Here is a 20798-nt window from a genome sequence, read left to right as displayed (position 1 = left end):
TTTAATCATGAAAGGGTGTTGGATTTTATCAAAGGCTTTTTCTGCATCAATTGATAGGACCATATGGTTCTTGTTCTTTGCCTTGTTGATGTGATGAGGTGAGTCAGAATTAGTGAGACCGGCTCAGGACAGGGCAGGATTCAGATCTGTTGTACATAGGGTCTCAGGGACTCAGCAGCACATGACAACAATAACAGGCCAATAGGTAACATCATGATAGTTGGAGAAAAGATTAAAATTGACAGTTTTGTCTTTCTTAGGTTCACAATCAGCACCCTTGATACCAGCAGTCAGGAGATCTGGAGACATATAGCTTTGGAAAAGTCTCTCAGAGATCTCACCAAAGTCCTAAAGAGCAATGATGCCAAAGACACCTGATTCAAACCTTAGTTTTAAAGTGCATCTGATTCAAACCACAGTTTTTTTTCATTCACTTGCTATACATCTGTGAGCTGGACAATGAATTAGCATGGCAAGAGATGAATCAGTGCCTTTAAGTTGTGATATTGAAGAAAAGTATTGAATATCCCATGAACTATCCCAATAGAACTAACAGATATGTCTTGGAAAAAGAGCAAACCAAGTACTCTTTGGATGCAAGGATGGTGAAGTTTGTCTCACATATTTTAGGAAAGTTGTTAGGAAAAGCTATTCATTGGAGAGGGACATTGTGTTTGGAAAGGTGGAGGGACAATGAAAGAGAGGAAGACCCTTGATAAGATGGTGTGATACAGTGTCTGTGCCAATGGGCTTAAGTGTGTCAGGGAAAAAAAGATGGTACAGGACAGAACAGACATCACATCTGTTGTTTATGGAGTTTCTGTGAGTCACACTCTATGGCACCTAACAACAACCATACAGTGTTGCTATTTGCTCTTGAATTGGAACCTACCCATAGCTGACCCTCAAGCAGGTTTTCAGAGGCAGTTAATCTCATGTGAGTGGATGGCCCATCCCTCCATCATTTTTCTTCAGAGCAGCTGGTGAATTTGAAGTGTGTGCCTTTAGGATGGCAGCACAACTTCTTACCACCAGGCCAGCAGTGTGTAATTTGCTAACATTATTCTTCCAACCTGGTCACTTGAAGATGTCCAATTTTGTGATTTACTGTCCAAATCATAAAGCATATTATTTGTTGGATATAGTGGTAAAGTTGTAAGTCAGGGGCATCAGTTGCTTCAAAATGTGCTGATCTATTTGCTAAAGATGATAGGTATATCTGGGATGTGTTGAGATGCTTTGGGGAACTGTGTGAAGACAAAAAGAACAGGACCCTGAGACACCTTTCACAAAGCCACAAGATCCCGGCCTTTTCGTAAGTGGGCTTAGGATAGACACCAAGTCCTTCTACTCTTCTTCAACATCAGAATCTCCTTCTACTCTTCTTCAACATCAGAATTCATTTTCATGATTTGTGTAATTTCTTTATTCATGTATATGTATTAAAACATTTTTATGTTTATATGCAATGCTTTCAATGCTAAAAGGCTAACAAAGATAGTATTTTTAAAGGTACTGGTAAAGCAATACTAATTAAAGGGTTTTTTATGAAAAAAAAAGGTATTCAACTTATGATAGAATTGTCAGGATGGAACCTTGACTTCTCAGGGACTACCTGTATTTCCTCTGCTCTGCCAGAGCAGAGCACAGTGGTCCTCTGACGTGCGTGAGGTCACCATGTGTCGGAGTCAGCTTGACAACCTCTGGCTTTTAAATTGAGGAGGGAAGATGAAACCAAAACCATATGTACAGCAGACAAAGCTGTGGTCAATTTCTCTTGGGAAAAGTTGAGGTAAGGGTGCAAAAGGGATCCCAGAAAGGAAATTGAATGGTCTTGGGATGAGAAAGCCAGGAAAGGATGGGTTTTGGCAGTTAATGGAACAAAGCATTCTTAACAAAGTTGCACTCGGATTCAATAAGATCAAGAAGTAAACTCATTGTGGTCACTTCAGTGTGGAAGCCAGGTCATCCATCAATTAATTGAGGTTGGCCCAAAGGTTGAAAACTATGAAGGGGTCATACTACTGGGGGAAGGAATGAGACAAAGACTGGTTCCTGGGACTAGAAGGGACTGGGGAGTTAAGTGAGTCAGGTAAGAAGAGAGGTAGACTGCAGACAAGGAAGGAATAAGAGGTGAGCAAAAAGACCATTTAGAGTAGAGGAGAGAGCTGGTCCAGGACAAGTAAAATGCTTGTGAGGGTCAGAGGGGGCTGAGCAGGTGGTTTTATGGGGCACTAAGTCCCCAACTGTAGAATTTTCTGCATCACCCCATAGCAATTTGGCAACAGAAAAGTGAATATGAAGCATTGAGCTGATACATAGTTTTGCTATTTCTAATGACCTGGAACAGCTTATTCTCTTCAGGGCCATGGAACCCATGAGTGCAAAAGAAATGGGCCACATTTATTTGAAATACTTAGAATAGGCAAATGCATAGAGGCCAGAGTTGATCAGTGGTCACTAGGGTGGGTGGGAGGGACATTTATTGCTTAAGGGGCATTAAGTTTCTATAAAGGATGAAGAAAAAATAATTGGAAATAGGTTCTGGGAATGATTACACAACATGTGATCAGTGTTGCTGAATTATACACGTAAAAATGATTGAAACAGTAAATGTATATATGTAGCACACAGAAAATGAAGAAGTGAATTGTTGGAGTGAGTGACATCTCTGGCTCTCTCTAAGCTCCTGGCAGTTCTCCGTGGTAAGTGCTGCGTGGGGCTCATTATATGTATTAAGATGCAAAGCCTCTGACCTAAAGACCACATCTCAGCCATCACTTCATTTCCTGGCCAAAGCCCCAGGGTGATTATTGCTCTGCTCACTCAGTTTTCCCCTGGTGGTTTGCCCTAAGTGGTCTGAGCCTCTAAAAGGTTAAGGACAAAGCAATGAAAGAATTACAAAGCGTGATTAATTAGCTATCATACCAACACTGCAAATGGAAATGACAACTCTCAACCCATGTCACCAGGGGGAGTCTTGGACAAGTAATTTGTCATCTTAACACTAATTGAGGCAAGTGATGCTTCCCTCCACAGGTGCCCAGAATGTTTCTTCCCCTTTCTCCTCAAAACTTTCTCAAGAGTACTCTCTGTACTTGCTGCTGCTTCTTTCTTCTCCTCCTCCCTCTACTTCAAGGAGCTCTGGTGGCTTAGTGGTAAGGAGTTGTGCTGCCAACCCAAAGCCAAGTGGTTCAAATCCATCCCCCATCTCTGTGGGGAAAGATGGGCAGTAATGTCTTCTGTGTGATTTATTGTCTCTGAAAACTCACTGTAGGGTCAACTATGAATTGGTTCCAGCTCAACAGTGCACAATAACAATATCTCCACTTCACAACTCTTTTGTGTATTTTATAACATGTTAGCCTGGAAATCAAAAGATTGGCAGTTCAAATCCACCAGCTACTCCATAGGAAAAAGATGAGCAGTCCAGTCTTGTGAAGATTTACAGCTTCAGAAAACCAATAGTTCCCCATGAGTCAGAACCCACTTCATGGCATAGTGGGTTTGGTTTCAATATGGATTGAATTTCAACATCAAGAAAACAAAGATTCTCACTACTGGTTTGATTGGCAGCATCATGATAGACGGTGAAGAGACTGAGGTTGTTAACAACTTAAATTTGTTTGGCTCCACAATCAACACTCTTGTTACCAGCAGCCAGGAAATCAAAAGATAAATTGCACTGGGAAAGTCTGCTGTCAAAGACATCTCCAGGGGGGAGGGGTGGGCAGGGAGAAAAATGCGACAATGGATGAATGGAAATCCAAAGTCTCAGTAAATTTTCATTAAAATTAATAATAATTAAAAAAGAGAGAAAAGAGAAAAAAAGAGTGCAACTATTCTAATTAAGAGAACTAGGGGAGCTCTGGCGGCCTAGTGGCAAGGAGCTGCAACTACAATCCCAGAGGCACACGGTTTGAATCCACCAGATGCTCTGCCGGGGAGGGAGGGACAATCTCCTCCTGTACCAGTAAGATCTGATTTGATGGTACACGCACACAAAAATAAAAAAAAAATTAAAAAAGAGAACTTAAGTGCTTACTCTTTTTTGTGTGTTCAGAAATGTTAATATTTATAGTAACTTAAACCTATGTGTATAAAATAAAGCTCTTAAATGTAATGGCGGGCAGGGGGTGGGGGGAAGGGGGAGATACCTCCAGAGTACTGAGAACAAAGTCAGTCTGGAAACTAAGGTGCACCTTGGTCTTCGCAACTTCATGCTACGCATTAGAGAGCTGGACAATCACTAGGGATGATAGAAGAATTGATGTCTTGGTGTTGGAGAATTGAGCTATGGTGTTGGAGAAGAGTATTGAATATATCAAAGACTGCTAAGAGAACAAACAGGTTCATCCTGGAGAGGGTGATACCAGGCTGCTCCTTGGAGGCAAAAGTTCTGAAGCTGCCTCTGACATATTTGGGCATGTTGCAAAGAGGGACCAGACCTTGCAGAGGAACATTATGCTTGGGAGATTGGAGGGATAGTGCAAGAGAAGACCCTGGATGAGATGGATTGACTCAGTGACTGCGGTAATGGGGGTAGGTGTGTCAGAGACAATCAGGTTGGCTCAGGATAGAGCAGGGCTCAGAGTTGTTTTCATAGGGTCACTATGAGTTGCTGGTGACTTGATGGCACATAACAATAGAACATCAACATTCTTAACTGACTATAAAGTGGATTTTAAATACCTTTTACATATTTTAAGGAGCTCTAGTGGTATAGTCTGTAGGGAGCTTCAAAGGCAGAGCCTCTTTGGCAGTTCAAATCCACTATGGACTCATTGGCAGAAAGATGAGTAGTCTTCTCCTGAGTGATTTACCACCTTGAAAACAGCTGGAGGCTCAGTTACAAGTTGGTTCTGACTGACACCAGTGAGTGAGTGAATTTATTTGTTATCAAGAGACTCTTTCTTCCTAATTTTAAAATAAGGGATCTATGAATAGCAAGGACAACAACAACATTGGTTTGCTTACAAAGTTCATATACATTGTGTTTCCCACTATTCTTCATTCACATTGTTTCATACAATCATTCCCATGCTTTATGTTTTATAAAATTAATCACCATTGGATTATGCTCATTAATACCCTGTCTTTTTAGGTCCCCCAATAGTTTCATTCCATGGAGTTTATCTCAAGAAACTAATTCAAGGAAAGAAAAAAAATCTTAACTATGCACAAACATTTTGAAGTTATTTTATTTACAAAGCAAATCATAAGAAACAACCCAAAAGACCTCCACGGGGGGAAAGGTTATTATAAGACTCATCAATTCATTATTTGGACATGGAGCTAGATGAGGCTATTCCTTGGAAAGAGACATCATACTTGGAAAGATGGAGAGTCAGTGAAGGAGGGAAAGACTCCCAACAAGATGGATTGACATGGTAACTTCAGCAGTGGGCTCTAGTGTGTCAGAGATGACAGGGTGGCACAGATAGGGCAGGGTTAAGGTCAGCTGTTCACAGCATCTAACCACAATGGCAATATTCTGATTGAGAATTGGTGTTAACAGATGCAGTGTTAGCAAATACTCTGAGAAGTAATATTAGATGGGGGGAAAAGTAGACCACAGAACAGCATGTGTGTTAAGATACCTTTGAGAAGTTCTAATGGTGGAGCTTGCTGTGTGTTGTAGCATTAACAAAAAGCTTGGTAGTTTGAATCTGCCAGTTGCTCTGGCAGAGGAAAAGGGGACAATTTCCTCCTGTAAAGATCAAAACTGAATAGAGGACCATCAGGAGTCAGAGCTGACTCAACAGCGTTGGGTTTCAGTTGGTTTAAGTTGGTTTACGTTTGAAGCGATCGGCACATATTACCTGGGCTATTTAGGGAGCTCCAGTGGCCTAGTGGTAAGAAGCTGCACTGCAATCCCAAAGGCATGGGGCTCAAATTCACCAGCTGCTCCACAGAAGGATGGGCAATCGCCTCCCGTGTGATTTACTGCCTCTAAAAACTCGTGGGAGGATCAGCCATGAGTTGATTCCAACCCGATGGTACACAACAACCACACAACCTTGGCTGTCTACATTCAGCTGACACCTGCCTATCAGTCTGTCATGTCGTGGTGGCCTGTGTCTTGTGGTCATTTTGCAAGGCCAGCCTGAGCCTTTCCCCAGAGTTTCTAAACTGAGACATATCAGAAAGAAAGGTCTAACTTTCTAAAAAGTAGCTTGTGGAAACCTTATGGATCATTAAGAGAACTTTGTCCAATACAATATTAGAAGCTGAACTCCCCAGGTTGGAGGCAAAAATGGACTTTTAGTCAACATGACAGCATAGTCCATAGTGTGTGACACTGCTAACCCAAAGGCTTCTGGGAGAAAGATGGACAGTCTCCTTTCACAAAGATTACAACCTTGAAAACTTAATGGAAGGTCACTCTGAGTCAAAATTGGCTTTATTTACTTTTAAGTATTTTAAAATGGGTTTATTACCAAATGAAATTTAGTGTTAAATTGGGCGTAGAACATTTGCTAAGAAACCTTGCCTCCAAAGTGCTCTGCACTCAGCTGCTGGGACTGCCAGGTCTCAAGCTCCTCTCCCAAGCCTTCCTTCCACGGGGCAGCCTCTCCTGGTCACTCCCTCCTTCCTCCACATCCCATACCAAACATTCAAGACAACACGCTGACTCCTGTCGTGATGCCTGTGACACATCACAGACGAAGGTGTTGTGAGGCCAGGTGGTCTTCATCCTCCGAACCTGGCGGTAGAGCACGATGTCTGTTACATAGTTGGTATTTAAAAAGTATTTGTTCTAGTGGTAAGAAGCTGCACTGCAATCCCAGAGGTACATGGTTTGAATCCACCAGATGCTCTGCTGGAAAAGGAGGGACAATCTTCTCCCGTACCAGTCAGATCTGATTTGATGGTATACACGTAATAAATAATAAAATTTTAAAAAGAGAAGTATTTGTTGAAATATCTATGTGTATATACTTTTTAAAAAGTTCTATTCTTGGTGAGCTCTGGTGATCTAGTGGCAAAAAGCTGCACTGCAATCCCAGAGGTGCACGGTTCGAATCCACCAGATGCTCCGCTGAAGGAAGAGGGACAATCTCCTCCTGGACCAGTCAGATCTGATTTGACGGTACACACATAAAAAATAGTAATTGAAAAAAAAAAACCCAAAATAAAAATGAAAAAAAACAACAAAACAAATCTCTGTTCTTGTTCTTAATTGTAGTTGCGTTGATCCCAATTCTTGACGACCCCGTGTGTGCAGAGTAGAGCTGCTCCCTCAGGTTTTCAAAGCTGTGAACTTTGGAAGCGGCTCTCCAGGCCCATCTCCCAAGGTGCTTCTGGGTGGGTTCAGACCACCAACTTTTAGGCTAGTATGGAGCACTTAACTGTGTGTACCGCTCTAACTATGTGTCGCACCTTGTTGTCAGGTGTTAGTTCACCTCGTTACCGCCCTATGTACAGCGGATGAAACGCCCGGCCCTGCTCCATCCTCCCCGTCCCATTGTTGCAGTCACCGCATCTTCCCATCTGGGACCGGACCTTCCTGGCCGCCTAAGGACTCCATATTATATACACATGGATTTTTTTTATTGTGGTAAATTGATATGTAGCAAAACATTTGCCATTCCAACAGTCTTCACATACACAACCAGTGACATTAGTGATACTGACGTGTTGTTCAACTCCCACCTTTATTCGTTTCCCAATTTTTCCCTGTTTATTGTTTTAAAGGCTTAATGGTTCTTAAATGTCTTTTCTCTCCTGTGGATCAGTGTCCCCATTAGGGGGCAAAAGGGAGAAGGGAGCATTAGTCTCTTTTCCACAAACCATTCAGGGCAGCAGATAACTTTGATGGGTTATGTTCCCGTTCTTTTAAATCCCCAAGGCATCTTCCATATGCTAATCAAATGTTCTACTAAAAAAAAAAACCAAAAAAACAACCCCACTACCCTTTAATTTAACAAGGCTGTGATGCTATGTTGCTCTACCACTGAGCTCACCAGGTTTATGAGGACACCATATTAATACACGTGAGACTATCAGAAGATACGACCTCACATTGGAAAATCAAGTGCCTGAAATGCACACACATACGCAAAATAAAAAAAAAAATGCTAAAAATTGCTCTGGAGCAACTAAAAAAATTTCCATCTCAACATACTATTATTTCTAAAGAATTTGAAGGGCCTCTAAAACTATTAAGCCAAGTGATTATGGTGAGAGGCAAAGAACATTAACTGACAATTAGGACATTTCTATTCTAAATTTGGCTCCTCTATTTGCATGGCTTTGAGCAAGTCCGTTCCTTTCTCTGAGTCTGAAAAATTAAGTATTGAACATGCTGATCTCTAAGGCCTGTTATACTCCTAATAGTGTAAAATTCATAAAACCTGTTAGTCTGACTCCTTAAAATTCTTCCCGAAGTTCACAAGGGTTTTGTCCATGTCACTGGAGGTATAGAGCTGAGTGTCAAGGAGCAGGGCTAGTTGATGAGGTGATTTCCATTCATCTTACCCTGTTTCCATTGCTCCTAAAAGAAGCCTGCATATCTACTACTATTTCCAAGTGAGACTGGTGGTTCTAATGGGGCAACCAAAACAAAATAAAAACCAACCTAACCCAGTTGCCATCCAATCATCTCTGACTCGTGGTACCCTATGTATGAGGGGTAGTTATTGTTGTGTGCTGTTGAGTGGCATCTTGATCCTACCTGATGTCATCCTCACTGTCTCTGACACACTTTGCTGCAGTCACCGTTTCTCAATCTGGGCCTTCTCTTTCGTTGACCCTCCACCCTTCAAGCATGATACATTTACCAAGAAATAGCCTCTCCTAGCAACATGTCCAAAGTAGGAGACAAGACTTTGTCATCCTTGCCTCCAAAGAACACACTGCCTGCACCCTTTCTAAGACATAACTATTTGTTCTTTTGGCAGTCCATCAATTCTTCTGTCATCCTTATTCATAATCCAGCTCCCAGATGCATAGCAAGTGATTTAAAAGACCACATGGCCTGAATCAGGTGCACCTTAGTCTTCAAACTGACATCATTGCTCTTTGTTATTTTGGAGCGAACCCTGACAACAGACTTGACAAAAGCAATATGCCTCCTTAGCTCTTTACTGCTGTTACTAACGGTGTTGTGGATCCAAGCAAGATGAGATCATGAACAGTTTTAATCCTTTCTCCATTGATCATGATATTACCATCTGGCTCATGTATCCTCTTGATGTTAAGATGCAATTCATATTGAAGGCTATAGTCTTTGATCTTCTGCAACAAGTGCTTCAGGGCCCTTTTCCTTTCATCATATAAGGTTGTATCATCTACATAGTGCAGATTGTTGATGAGTCTTCTTCCAGTCCTGATGCCACATTCTTCTTCTTGGAGTCCAAATTAATGAATTATTTGCTCAGTATACAGATTGAATAGATATGGAGAAAGGATACACCCCTGACACACACCCTTTCCAATTTTAACTGTATGTTTCCTTGTTCTGTTTGGATAGCAGTTCTTGGTCTAGGTATAGATTTTGCACGAGCACAATTAATTGTTCTGAGATTCCCATTCTTTTCAATGTTAGCCATAATTTGTTGTGGTCTACACAATCAAATGCCTTTGCACAGTTAACAAAACACAGATGGACATTCTCCTATTATTAGTTGTCTTCAGCCAGGAGCCATCTGACATCAACAGTGATATCATTGGTGCCATGGCTTCTTCTGATTCCAGCTTGAACTTCTGGCAGTTCCTACGGAATTGCTGTGGGTTGGAATCAATTTGGTGGTAGTGGGTTGGGTTTGGTTGGCTCTTTTGTAAATAGTCCATGATTTGTCAAGAAGGATTGCTATGAGAATGTGTTTATAAAATGTTTCCACCTTTCCACTCCCTTCTCTCTCTCTCTCTCTCTCTCTCTCAGAACTCCAAGGTACCTGTGCCCTCTTACCTCAGTTCTCTATAGAACTCTGGCTGAGCCCGAGCTCAGAGCTCTTCTCAGAGCCGGTATTGACTTTGACCACCAGAGGGCACTTTCACAATGTGAAAACCGATGGTTTTCTTGACCTGGCGGAGCCCTAGTCTCATTTTTGCCGGAACATTTGGACTTGATGGAAGTGGGCTGCGAGTATTTATTCTCAACAGGGGAACATCTGACAATATCTGAAGACATTTCAGGTCGTCACAACTGAGTGGAAGAAGGTGCTACGTCTGTAGGGGAAGCTAAACAGCTAAACACCAGGAGTGCTGCTAACCATAATAGTATGCACAGAACAGACGTCAACAGCAAAGAATTCTCCAGTCCAAAATGTCAGTAGTGCTAAGGCTGAAAAACTACTCGAATCTATTGCCTTAAAATCCATGGCGCACCACGAGGAAGTTGAAATCTTCTGGGGCTAAGCTTTCAGTTTCCTGGCAAACCTCCTCCAGAGGAAGATTTCAGAATAATGACTTCACAGTAGTTTTCACTACCTGAGACACGTCCGTGGGGTGCCAGCCACCTAAAACCACCCAAGAGGGGGTGGGGCCGGCAGAGGGCACACGAAAATTTTCATTACAGAGACAGCCCCTGTCCCGGGGCCTGGCCTCTCTGAACAAGGCCCCAGCCCCATGACCAAGCAGGCCAGTTCTCTGTGCTGGAGCAGACAACACTAGCTCTTTGTCTTCCCAAACTGGAAGGGAGATGGGAAAGCCCTGGGGGATGGGCCTGTGGTTTGAGGAGCAAGTGGAAAACAGCTCTAAGGGTAGCCCCTCACATCTTCTGGGAGACAGACTCTGAGGTAGCCTCGAGAATGAATGGGAAACACTCAGATTCTTTCTCCTAGCCTACTTCCTAGGGGACTCTGCTGGCCCAGTGTGTAGAGTTGCACTGCCAAGCCAAAGGCAGGTGATTGGAATTCTTGGGAAAAGACAGGTAAGCTCCTTCCGTGTGATTTACAGCCCGTGGGAGCATGAGCTGAGAGTCAATTCCAACTAGATGGCAAGTAGCAACAACCTACATCCAGCTTAGAAACCTAGGGGCTGGGGTCTCTCATTTCACCCCTTCCCTTAACTTTTGATGCACTCTGAGCTTGACCGAGATAGTGAGGAAGGTGCAGGCTAGGGCGAGGTTCAGATTTTATTTTTGTAGGGATGCTATGAATCATAGTCGACTTGATAGCACACAACAACAACAAGCATTTGATGTACAACATAGGAAGGAAGTAGAGATAAACCAAAACCTGAGATTTGTAGCCTAGAGATTTGTTGTTGTTAGTTGCCATCAAGTTGATGCCAACTCATTATAAGCTCAGGTTCTTTGGTCCCTACAAGCAGTCTTCTCTGTTGGCATTTGCTTTGTTGAACAAAAGAAGGATACTCCTCCTCACAGAGCCGTCCATGCCCCCAGCTACTCAATGCTTCTGGTCCACTATCATTCTTAGGCCCTCGAGCAAAGGAAGAGAACTCCTTTCCCACTTTCTCCACCCTTCAAATTCTGCCCAGCCCAGCCTCCATGGAGGTCATTCTACAACGATTCTGGGCTTCCTGGAGGCTGATTTCCTGTCTCATTCTGCTTGTTCCTGTGCCACCTCATCCTTCTTCCTTCCTTTCTGAGAACTGATGGAGGAAGGTAGGAAATGGGCTCCCCTGATTTCCAACTCTGCTCCAGGTCTCAGCCCCTCTCCTAGTCCCTACTATATTGTTGTTGTTGTTCAGTGCAGGTGACTCATAGCGACCCTATGAAGGAGAGTCCTGACACTTGGGTGACTTTCATCCTCTCTCCAGGTTCATAGGGTTTCTGGAGGCAAGCTATTATGGAAGTGGATGCCACTCCTCCTTCCAAGCTGTCCCTACTGTAGTTGCTGTTAATTGTTGGGGTTTTTTTTTTGTTTTTAAATTTTTTTTTTTTCATTTTAGTGTGTGTGTGTGTGTGTGTATGTACTGTCAAATTGGATCTGACTGGTACAGGAGGAGATTGCCCCTCCTTCTCCAGAGGAGCATCTGGTGGATTCAAACCATGTACCTCTGAGATTGCAGTCTGTTAATTGTTTTTATGAACTTTCAAGTACAGACCGACCCATTGCTGACATTCAGTGGGTTTTCAGAGGCAGTAAATCACATGGGTGGAGACTGCCCATCTTTCTCCTGTGGAGCAGCTGGTAGATTCATTCAACCAGGTGCCTCTGGGTCGGCAGCCACCAAGTTGACTCCTATGACCTTGTGAATAACACATCTGAACTTTGCCTCGCCCTGCACCACCTTTACCATCTCTGATAGGCCTGAGCCCATGGTTAACAGTCACTGCGTCAATCCATCTTGTTAAAGGTCCTCTTCCATGAGAATCTTGGGTGATGTCTAGCTCCAGCCTAGATAGAGCAGAGGACAGGAGGAGCCAGCAGGGGCTGAACCCACGCAAGTCATTTGAGAGGATAGTTTGCCAAGGACGTTTTATTTAAAGTCTGCAGTGGAGTACTACAGAGAGAAAAGGCCAGTTCTTCCTCCCTACCAGCCTGGGGCTGGGGGAAAGGAGGTAGAAGTTCCTACTGGGGAGTGGAACTCCCAGGGTCATGGGAATCAGAGGGATGGTGGAGAAAAACAGAGACCAGAGGGAGACCAGAGACCACAGCCTAGATGTCCCCTGAGAGGAAAGGGTGATAGGAGATGTCCTGAGACTCAGGGACAAATCAAGTCCTGGGCTTCCCCAACATAGACCCTTCATTGCCCTCTGGTGGGCTTGGAATGAGCAAGTATGAGAGGCTTCAAATGTTGCAAGCTTTACCCTCCTCTTCTTAAAGAAAAAGTAAACCACAGTGGCCACTTCTAGCCCAAGACTAGAAAAATTAGGTGGTCTGTGGCTACCACTGTCAATTGTCCTTATCAGGGATACCATAATAGAAGGTCCTAGTTAGCATGGGAAGAAAACGTGGAACAAAGTACAACAAATCTGTTCTAAAAAAACTAAGCAGACATCCTATCCATGGCCTAGTGGTAAGAAGCTGAGCGGCAATCCCAAAGGCACATGGTTCGAATCCACCAGATGCTCCATGGGAGAAAGATGGGCAATCTATTACCATCCAATTTATTTGCCAACCCAAAGACAGGCAGTTCAAATCCACCAGTTTCTCTTTGAGAGAAAGATGAATAATCAACAATCTCTTCCCGTGCTGTTTACAACCTTTGAAAACCTGCTGGAGTGTGAGCTATGAGTTGCTTACAACTTGACAACACACAACAACAATAAACTACAAAAACCCTAAGCAGACTTACTGAATTGATAGATACTAGAGGAAGACTGAGGGGGTCTTAGAGACTCTGGGCATAAAGATACTGGTCTAACTTGGAAGTGAAGTCACTCCAGGAGTACATCTTTCAGTCAAATCACAGATCAGCCTCTAAAGGAAGCAGTAATGCATGTAAGGAATGTGCTCCTTCAAACAGTCAACAACAAGAGACCAAAAGGGCTTCAAATAAAAAAATGAGAAGACCAAAAAGGCTGGGGAAGAGCCAGGATGGAAAAGGCCGGGCTAGGTGGAAAGAGTGAGTTGAGACATATTGCAGGGGCTGTGGTTCACGTCATGGAATAATTTGTGTGTGAATTGTTGAATGAGAGTCTAACTTGGTGTGCAAACTTTCACTTAAAGTACAATAAAGTGTTTGTTTGTTTTTTTAAAAAAAGAACGAACATCTATGATTAGCCATTTCACGGGGAGGGGCATTTGCAGCAGTTTCCTGTTCCCACATACACTTCTCCTCCATCTGCCCTGTTCTCCCTACCCCCCTTCACCTCTAATCCTCTTTCAATGGAAGCTCATGCTTTGCCAGAGGTGGGACTGGAAAGTGCAAAGACAGAGGGAGGTGGGCAAGAGGAAAGATGAAGTTGGGGGACCTCCTTTCCCAATTAAGGAGGATCCAAGGGCCACACTGCTTTGAAAGTCTCCAGGTTGGGGGACACAGAGCTTTTCTCACCAGTTTTGAGTCCATGAGCCTTAGAGGAGAAGCTGTCTTGGGGATCTAGGGCTCCTTTTGCCGCCATCATAGGATCAAGCTTTCCCCTGAGCCCCTCAGGCTGCAGGGATAGGAGCTGAAGCCTTTCGTCTGTCCCCTGTCCCAGCCCCACCGCCAAGGGGAGTCCTGGAAAATGTCCAGCCACTGGGGGGCAGCTGGGGCCTGGGAGCAGGGTGTCTGACTTCGAGGACCCCAGGAGCTGTTGCTCTGTGGGGGGAGGAGGCAAGAAGGGCCCTGAGAGACGGGTCCAGTCTGAGGGGAGAAGGGGAGGTAGGGGAGGGGTGAAAGAAGCAAAACTGGGCAGCTCATCTTGGAGTGTTCTGAAATCACAGCAGGGACCCAGCCGACAGGGACCTGGGGCAGATCCAAGTCCTAGAGAAAAAGGGAAGAGACAGCGTCAAATGGAGCAGCCCCACCTCCGAGATGCCCCTTTCTACCTTACCTCTTGCTTGAAATTTATCTCTCTCTAGCCTTTCTTTTTTATTCTTTGCTTAAGGTCTCATAGATTTGAGGGGATGGGATGCCCAGGTGAGAACCCCTCCTTATCAACTCTTGTCATGTCCTCCTTGTCTCAACCAGGGCACTTAGCAGTCAGAGTTAAGCAGTCATTTGTATGATTATTCACTGTGTCCTTGACTCTATGAGGGATGGCACCGTGTCTGTTTATTCTCTCCTGGATCTTAAGCCTCAGCCCATTTTAGCACATATTAAATGCACAATAAAACTGTGTTGAGTGGATTGGTGGAAGCCCTGGACTATGACTCTTAGTCATCCTTCAAGCCTGGAACTGAGCTCACCCTCCAGCCCCGATGACTGAACTTTCAGTCAGACAACAGAAGGCTTGTAAGGTGAACAATAACACCAAGGAGGAATGCATGCCTCACAACAATCAACCTTACGAGATCTAAAGGGCAACATTTGCTCAGGGATAAAACTCAGAAGACAGGAGAGGACAAGAAAGATGAAAGGGTAAACACTGAGAAGTGGGAAGAATATTGTTACGTTCAGCCAAATGCCATGAGAGGAATTGTGTATGAATTATAACTGCTCTATAAACTTTCACTCAAATCATGATACACTTTTTTTCAAAATGAGTTGAATGAGAGGATGGAGATATCCTCTGCTGTAACTCAATAAATCCATTCTTCATTCTTGCAGCTCTGCAACAAAGAAAGTTCTGGGTGGGCAGATGCCTGGCCGGGAAGCTCTGGGCTTGGCGTTTCTTTAAAGAAATCTGTTTCTTTATTCATAGGACCAACTTCTCTTGCTTATCGGGGTCTCTGTTATTGTGTGCTTTTGAGCCAGAACTGACCCATAGTTGATCGTCCAGTGGGCTTTCAGAGTCAGTTAATCACACGGGAGGAGACTGCCTATCATTCTCCCATGGAACAGCTGGTGGATTTGAACAGCACGCCTTTGGGTTGGCAGCGCAGCTCCTTACCACTAGGCCACCAGAGCTCCTTCTTAAGTCCCAAGGTGATACAAATGGCTAACAAGGTAGCTGCTAACTGTAAGGTTAAAGGTTTGAGTCCATCCAAAAGTACCTTGAAAGAAAGCCCTGGGGATCTACTTCCCAAAAGTGATCCATTGAAAACGCAGTGGTGCACGATTCTACTCTAACATACACGGGATTGCTGTGAGTTGGTCACTTGACGGCAACAGGGAAACCTAAGATCAAATTATACAATCGGTCTGAAGGAGTCTGAGGAACAAAAGGCTGAGCACAGGAGGCTCTGATGGATTCGGAGTGAGCCTCCGCCTGTGCTTCTCTGCTGGCTGGTCCATCTCTCCTCCTCTCAGAGCCCTCCCTCCCCACACTCCTTCCTAATCCACCCATTCTCTCCCCCACTCCTACCTGGGTCCTGTGATAGGGATGCACCCAGGGTCCCTGAATATCCTCAGACTATTTTCTATATTTTAAAAAAGGCTAACCCCAGTTCCATATTTACTCTTAGCAAAGTCACATTGTTTTAACTAAAAAGAGCAAACGGCGATACGGCGGGGAAAACATCAGCTCCATGTGGTCATATCTGTACATCTCTAAAGTGGTAAGAATAAAAGGAGACATTCCAAATTGGTTATTATCTGATGCCTCTGGATTATTGAGTAGGAAAATAATTTCCCAAGTCTGATCTCTGAAGGGAGACAAGATGATCTTCCACGTGGAAAAGCGTGGAGCCCCCTGCTAGACAGAGTGTGCCCTCCCTGGATTGTTACCCTTTCCTGTGAATTCTTAAATGTGGTGGAGCTGGTGCTGTTTGCCCCAACAGTGAGGGGTCCCTGTGAGCAAGGAAGTTGTGTGTCCTTCTTTTACCCCTGACCTCATGAGGTCAGGGCCGTGTATCCTCTGGAGAGTCTGCCCAAGCAGGCCTGAGGCCCAAAGGTTTCTGACAGTCCTGCTCCTCTCCACCAGCCCTGCGACTTCCTGGCTCCACCCCAGCCATCCCAGCCTCTCTTCTTCCCAGAAGCAGCTTCCTTTCTTGGCACCGAGTGTTTGGAGGTGAGGGACCAGCACAGCCTTCTGGAGCCTCCTTCCAGAAGCGGGGCATGTGGCTGCTACTAACCTCCTGGTGACCCACACCCACGTCATGTCCCTCAGGGCCTGGGCAGCAGCAGGGGTGTGTGTGTGTGTGTCTGTGTATACACCTGCCCAGGGCAGGCAGGTGCAGAGTAGCCCACTGGAAGCTGGAACTTGGGAGGGAACATTTTTCCTCTTTCACAGATTCCCAAAGAGAACAGCTCTGGGCCCAAGGCACTCCCAGAGCTGGGAGGGGGTGCACGGGGGCGGAAGAACAGGGAGGGCTGTTCAGGTGCTGTTTAGCTCCAGGCTGCCAGACTGGTGGCGGGCGCAAGTTTCAGCAGGCCCTGGGCCGCCCCACGCAGTCTCTCTCAGCTATACTCAGACACCCAGAGCCAGGCGCCCTGCATTCCCTGGGAGGATCTGGGCCAGAGCTACACTGGGGCTGGGCTAAGGCCCTGATTCTGTGAAATAGAGATTCTGGAATAGAGGAGTATAGAAGTCTCGGATCTCTGCCTTGAATTAGACTAGAGTCTTTGTAAGAAAATCTGATTTTTTTGTCTCTTCTCATTGTATGGCCCGGAAGATCTGGCCTTGCCTGCATTTTCACTCCCCTCCCCACCTCCATCAGGGAGGAGCTGTGCTGCCATCCCAAAGGCATGTGGTTCGAATCCACCAGCTGGTTCGTGAGAGTAAGATGGGCAATCTCTTCCCATGAGACAAAACCTCTGAAAACTCACTAGAGGGCCAGCTATCAATGGTACATAACAACAGTTCCTCCCGCATCATCATGCTCTGCCAGGCTGGCCGCTTCCCAGCTCCTCCTGCTGAGGCCTCCGCACACCCTGCGCTCTCTACTTGCCAGATCCTCTTTGTTCCTTTGAGCTAAGCTGACACCTATTTACACTCAGGGTGTCAGCTCAAATGTCACGTTGCCAGGGAAGCCTTCCATGGTGTCCTTTGTGTCCAGAGCTGCTCCTCTCTAATAGCATGGTTATAATTACATGTCTATTTGTCAGATTATTAATTTAATGTCTGCATTCCCTCGTACCCTCCCCTGCCTGCCTGCAAAATGCAGTCCTGTTCATACTGGTGTTCTCAACCCTCAGGACAGTGATTGGGACACTAAACAGAAGGTCACGAACTACCTGGAAAGGAGAAGTGAGTGAAAGAATGAGTGAACTTTAGCTTCCTTAACTCTTGCCAGCCCCTTCTGCACCCCATGGGGAGCCCTTCCTTTGCTCTGGCCTAGAACCAGGGCCAGATTCTCTGTCTTGGTTATTTTTAAAGAGAAATTCTTGATACCAGTTTTCCACCTTATCCAACCCAAATTATACACATAGTCTGAGTAATCTTTATAAAATGAAAATCTGAACATGTGTCTCCCTCTTGGGTCTCTCATGCACAAAGGCTAAAGCCCAAACTTTGGACTTCTGAAGCTTTCTCTGGGTAACTGGATATCTGTTTCTCTGTTGCCAGCCCCATCCTCTCCTCAACCCCCAATTCTCGACTGTTCCATTCTTCACATGACCTCCCCTCGGACCATGGTAAAACTACTAGCAGATCTTTAGATTTGCTCTGTCTGCTTGATCACAGCTTTCCACTTTGTCCATGCTGGTCCCACTGCCTGGCCATCTTTCTCCACCAGCTCCTCCTCCCTGGCCCAGGAGGTGCCTGGCACATTCCCCAATCACAACAGCAGCCAGCCATAACCCCCTGCTACACTCTGAACAGCTTGGTTTTTTAAATGGTTCATGAGGATACATTCCTCCCTGGTATGATTATTTACATTATAGGTCTGCCTCTTGTTTCACGAACAGTTGATCCCTAGGATTGGATTCAGCTCCAGTTTGAAGGGCATACAAAGGCCAGAGTTTCGGGGTTTCATTGGTCTCAGGCAGAGTAGTAAGTCTTGTCTTTTATTATTTCCTATCTAGGTCCTCATTCTGCCCCCTTCCCCCAGGATTTTCCTTGGTGATGCTAATTGGAGCAGTTGGTAGTGGTGGCTGGGGCACCCTCCTCTCCTTCTGGTCTCAGGTAGAGGAGGCTGTGGTTTCCACGGTCCAGTCATCCTCTAGACAAATTGTTGCCTTGATTCTGATTTTTTTTTCAACCTTCTTTGCTCCAGATGAAGAAAGACATTTCAATAGTTGCATCTTAGATGACCGCTCCAAAGCTTTTAAGACTCCAGTTGTACCTCATCAAAGGTGGATGTAGAACCTGGGTTTTGTGGACTATGTAATGCTAGCCAACTTAAGATGTTCCTCGACTGTGGTCCTAAGTCCCCGAGTGACTCTGAGCATCTTGAGGGCTAATGTATTGTTTTGAGCTGCCAAATCTGTTAAATGCTGGTGCTCACTTACTATGTGTTGAATACGTGAATGTACTGCTCCTTGACTCATGGCCCCTCACCCATGGACTTGGCCAGAGACTCTTCCTTCTTCCCATTAAGATTCCCTAGGCCCTTTCCCACCCTGAGTACTCACGGGGGTCACTGCTGCTGCTTCCCTTCTTATCTCCGGAGGCCCCTGCTGGCCCTCGAGGGGTCCGCTGCCCGGTCAGCTGCTCCACCATGGCCCGGTGAGTGAACAGCATGCTGTGTAGGAGCTGAGACATGAGGAGACACGGGGGTGGGAGTGGGGCATATGTTTTCTTATAACAGACTGCTACAGTTGACCAGTTGTCAAAACAATGGAATGACCATTCTCAACACGACTTGTTAAGTAACCATAGTTCAAGTGCTGCCTGTACTCCCAGATGTCCTGGACCTCCCTTCACACCCCACCCCTGACTCATGAGCCACCACTGAGGGAGTGATTCCTTCATAGAAAACATCATCTTTCTCTCAGATGGGTGCTGAACCATGCAGATTGTTAGATATTTTTAATATGACCCCCTCCCCTGGGCCACCTAGAGACTTGCATGCAAAGGCAGAGGATTGGAGGGAGCATGATGGATCCTTGAGGTAGACAGGAGAGTGGTGGGCTCCTGGGTAAAGGGGTGAGGCCTTGGAACCCCGGTGACAGGTGACCCTCATGCCTACCTCACTCTGCATGCCCATGGGCACTAGTGCTGGCCGGCACATGGCAGGTGTCCCCAGCAGAAAGTGGGGTGATGGTGGTGCCCGCACCTCCCACAAAGGGTAGTTGACTACGATGAGCTTGCTGAAGTTGAACTTGTACGTGAATCTCTTGCCTTTGGTCTTATGTAGAATCCTCTTGTTGTAATAATATCTGGGGAACCCAAGGGCAAGAAGGAGTCAGAGGTTCAACAAACCCCAGTGCCTGAGACCAGCAATGCTGTTCGCAAGCTGTTACTGGAGAACCAGGCATCTTCCCACTAAGGGCATTTCCCCAAGCACTGGCGAGGACTGGCAGAAACCAGGGCCCCTCACTCAGTCCCTTCCCTTGAACGTGGCCCTCTCTGACCATGTTGGCCACCTCCTCTCACCTGAGGGCCCGGCTCAGCTTGTCATAATTCATCTGTGGTTTGCACTTCCTGCGGCCCCAGAGGCGGGCCACCTCATCTGGGTCCTTGATGACAAACTCCCCGTACTCGCCCTGCTGCCAGGCAATGACATGGCGGAACTCCTCCTTCTGTAGCAGCTCAAGGATGAAGTGCCACAGCTGGATCTGCCGGGAGCCTGGGGACGATTCCGCTTTGTAGGCCCAGTCAGGGAAGGCTAAGCCTGGAGTAGGGAGGAAGCGTGAGGGACCAGGCCACTGCTCTGGTTGGTGGTGGGACCACCCACCAGCTCACCTGTATCATCGTAGGGAAGAGACCTGGCAAAGGGGCTCACCTGAGATCCAGTAGTTGCTGGGGACAGCAGGCATGCCATCTGCCAAACAGCTGCAGTGCATGGTCCACTCTGAGGCCGAGAGAACTGTGGTGGGGCCCTGGGACAAAACAGTAGTTAGTTAAGACAAGAAGGAAGGACAGAAGGAGGCAGGGAAGGATGAGAGCAAAGAAGGAAGGGAGAAGGTTGAAAGGAGATGAGGAAAGAAAAAAAGAACAGGGAGAGTATCAATCAAAGAGGAAAAAGACAGCAGAGGGGATGCTGTGGCAGGAAGCGTCCCTGTGCCCAGGACAGGGCCCGGCCTCTTCACTGGCCAGAGGCTGACCCAGGACTGTGACTTGGGGCTGAGCCACTTATATAGAGAGGAATGCAAAGGGTCCTGTATCCTGCCCTCACCAGGGGATTTAGACAGAGAATGAGATCTCTTCTCAGGGCTTAACAGGATTGGAGTTTTCCCCAAGAGAAGACAACAGAAAAGTAATTAATCACTACCTCTTTGCAAACCTTGAGTGGAGAGGGGGGTGGGATATACGGGCA

General features: G+C 45.8%; 1 protein-coding gene across 1 annotated transcript; it reads right to left on the bottom strand.

Annotated features, from left to right (window-relative positions):
- Positions 1–13840: 13840 nt before the first annotated feature.
- Positions 13841–20325, bottom strand: ETV3L (ets variant 3-like). The gene is made up of 5 exons (XM_006895740.1): positions 20265–20325; positions 19916–20153; positions 19509–19698; positions 18952–19072; positions 13841–14319 (listed from the first exon to the last, which is right to left on the bottom strand). Exons 1-5 carry the CDS (start codon positions 20323–20325, stop codon positions 13841–13843), a joined length of 1089 nt encoding a protein of 362 aa, XP_006895802.1.
- Between the last annotated feature and the right edge of the window lie 473 nt (positions 20326–20798).

The sequence above is a fragment of the Elephantulus edwardii genome, unplaced genomic scaffold (genome assembly GCF_000299155.1).
Source record: "Elephantulus edwardii isolate Elephantulus edwardi_28Jun2011 unplaced genomic scaffold, EleEdw1.0 scaffold00176, whole genome shotgun sequence".
In the NCBI taxonomy this organism is placed as follows: Eukaryota; Metazoa; Chordata; class Mammalia; order Macroscelidea; family Macroscelididae; genus Elephantulus; species Elephantulus edwardii.
This window is presented reverse-complemented; position numbering and strand designations above follow the sequence as displayed.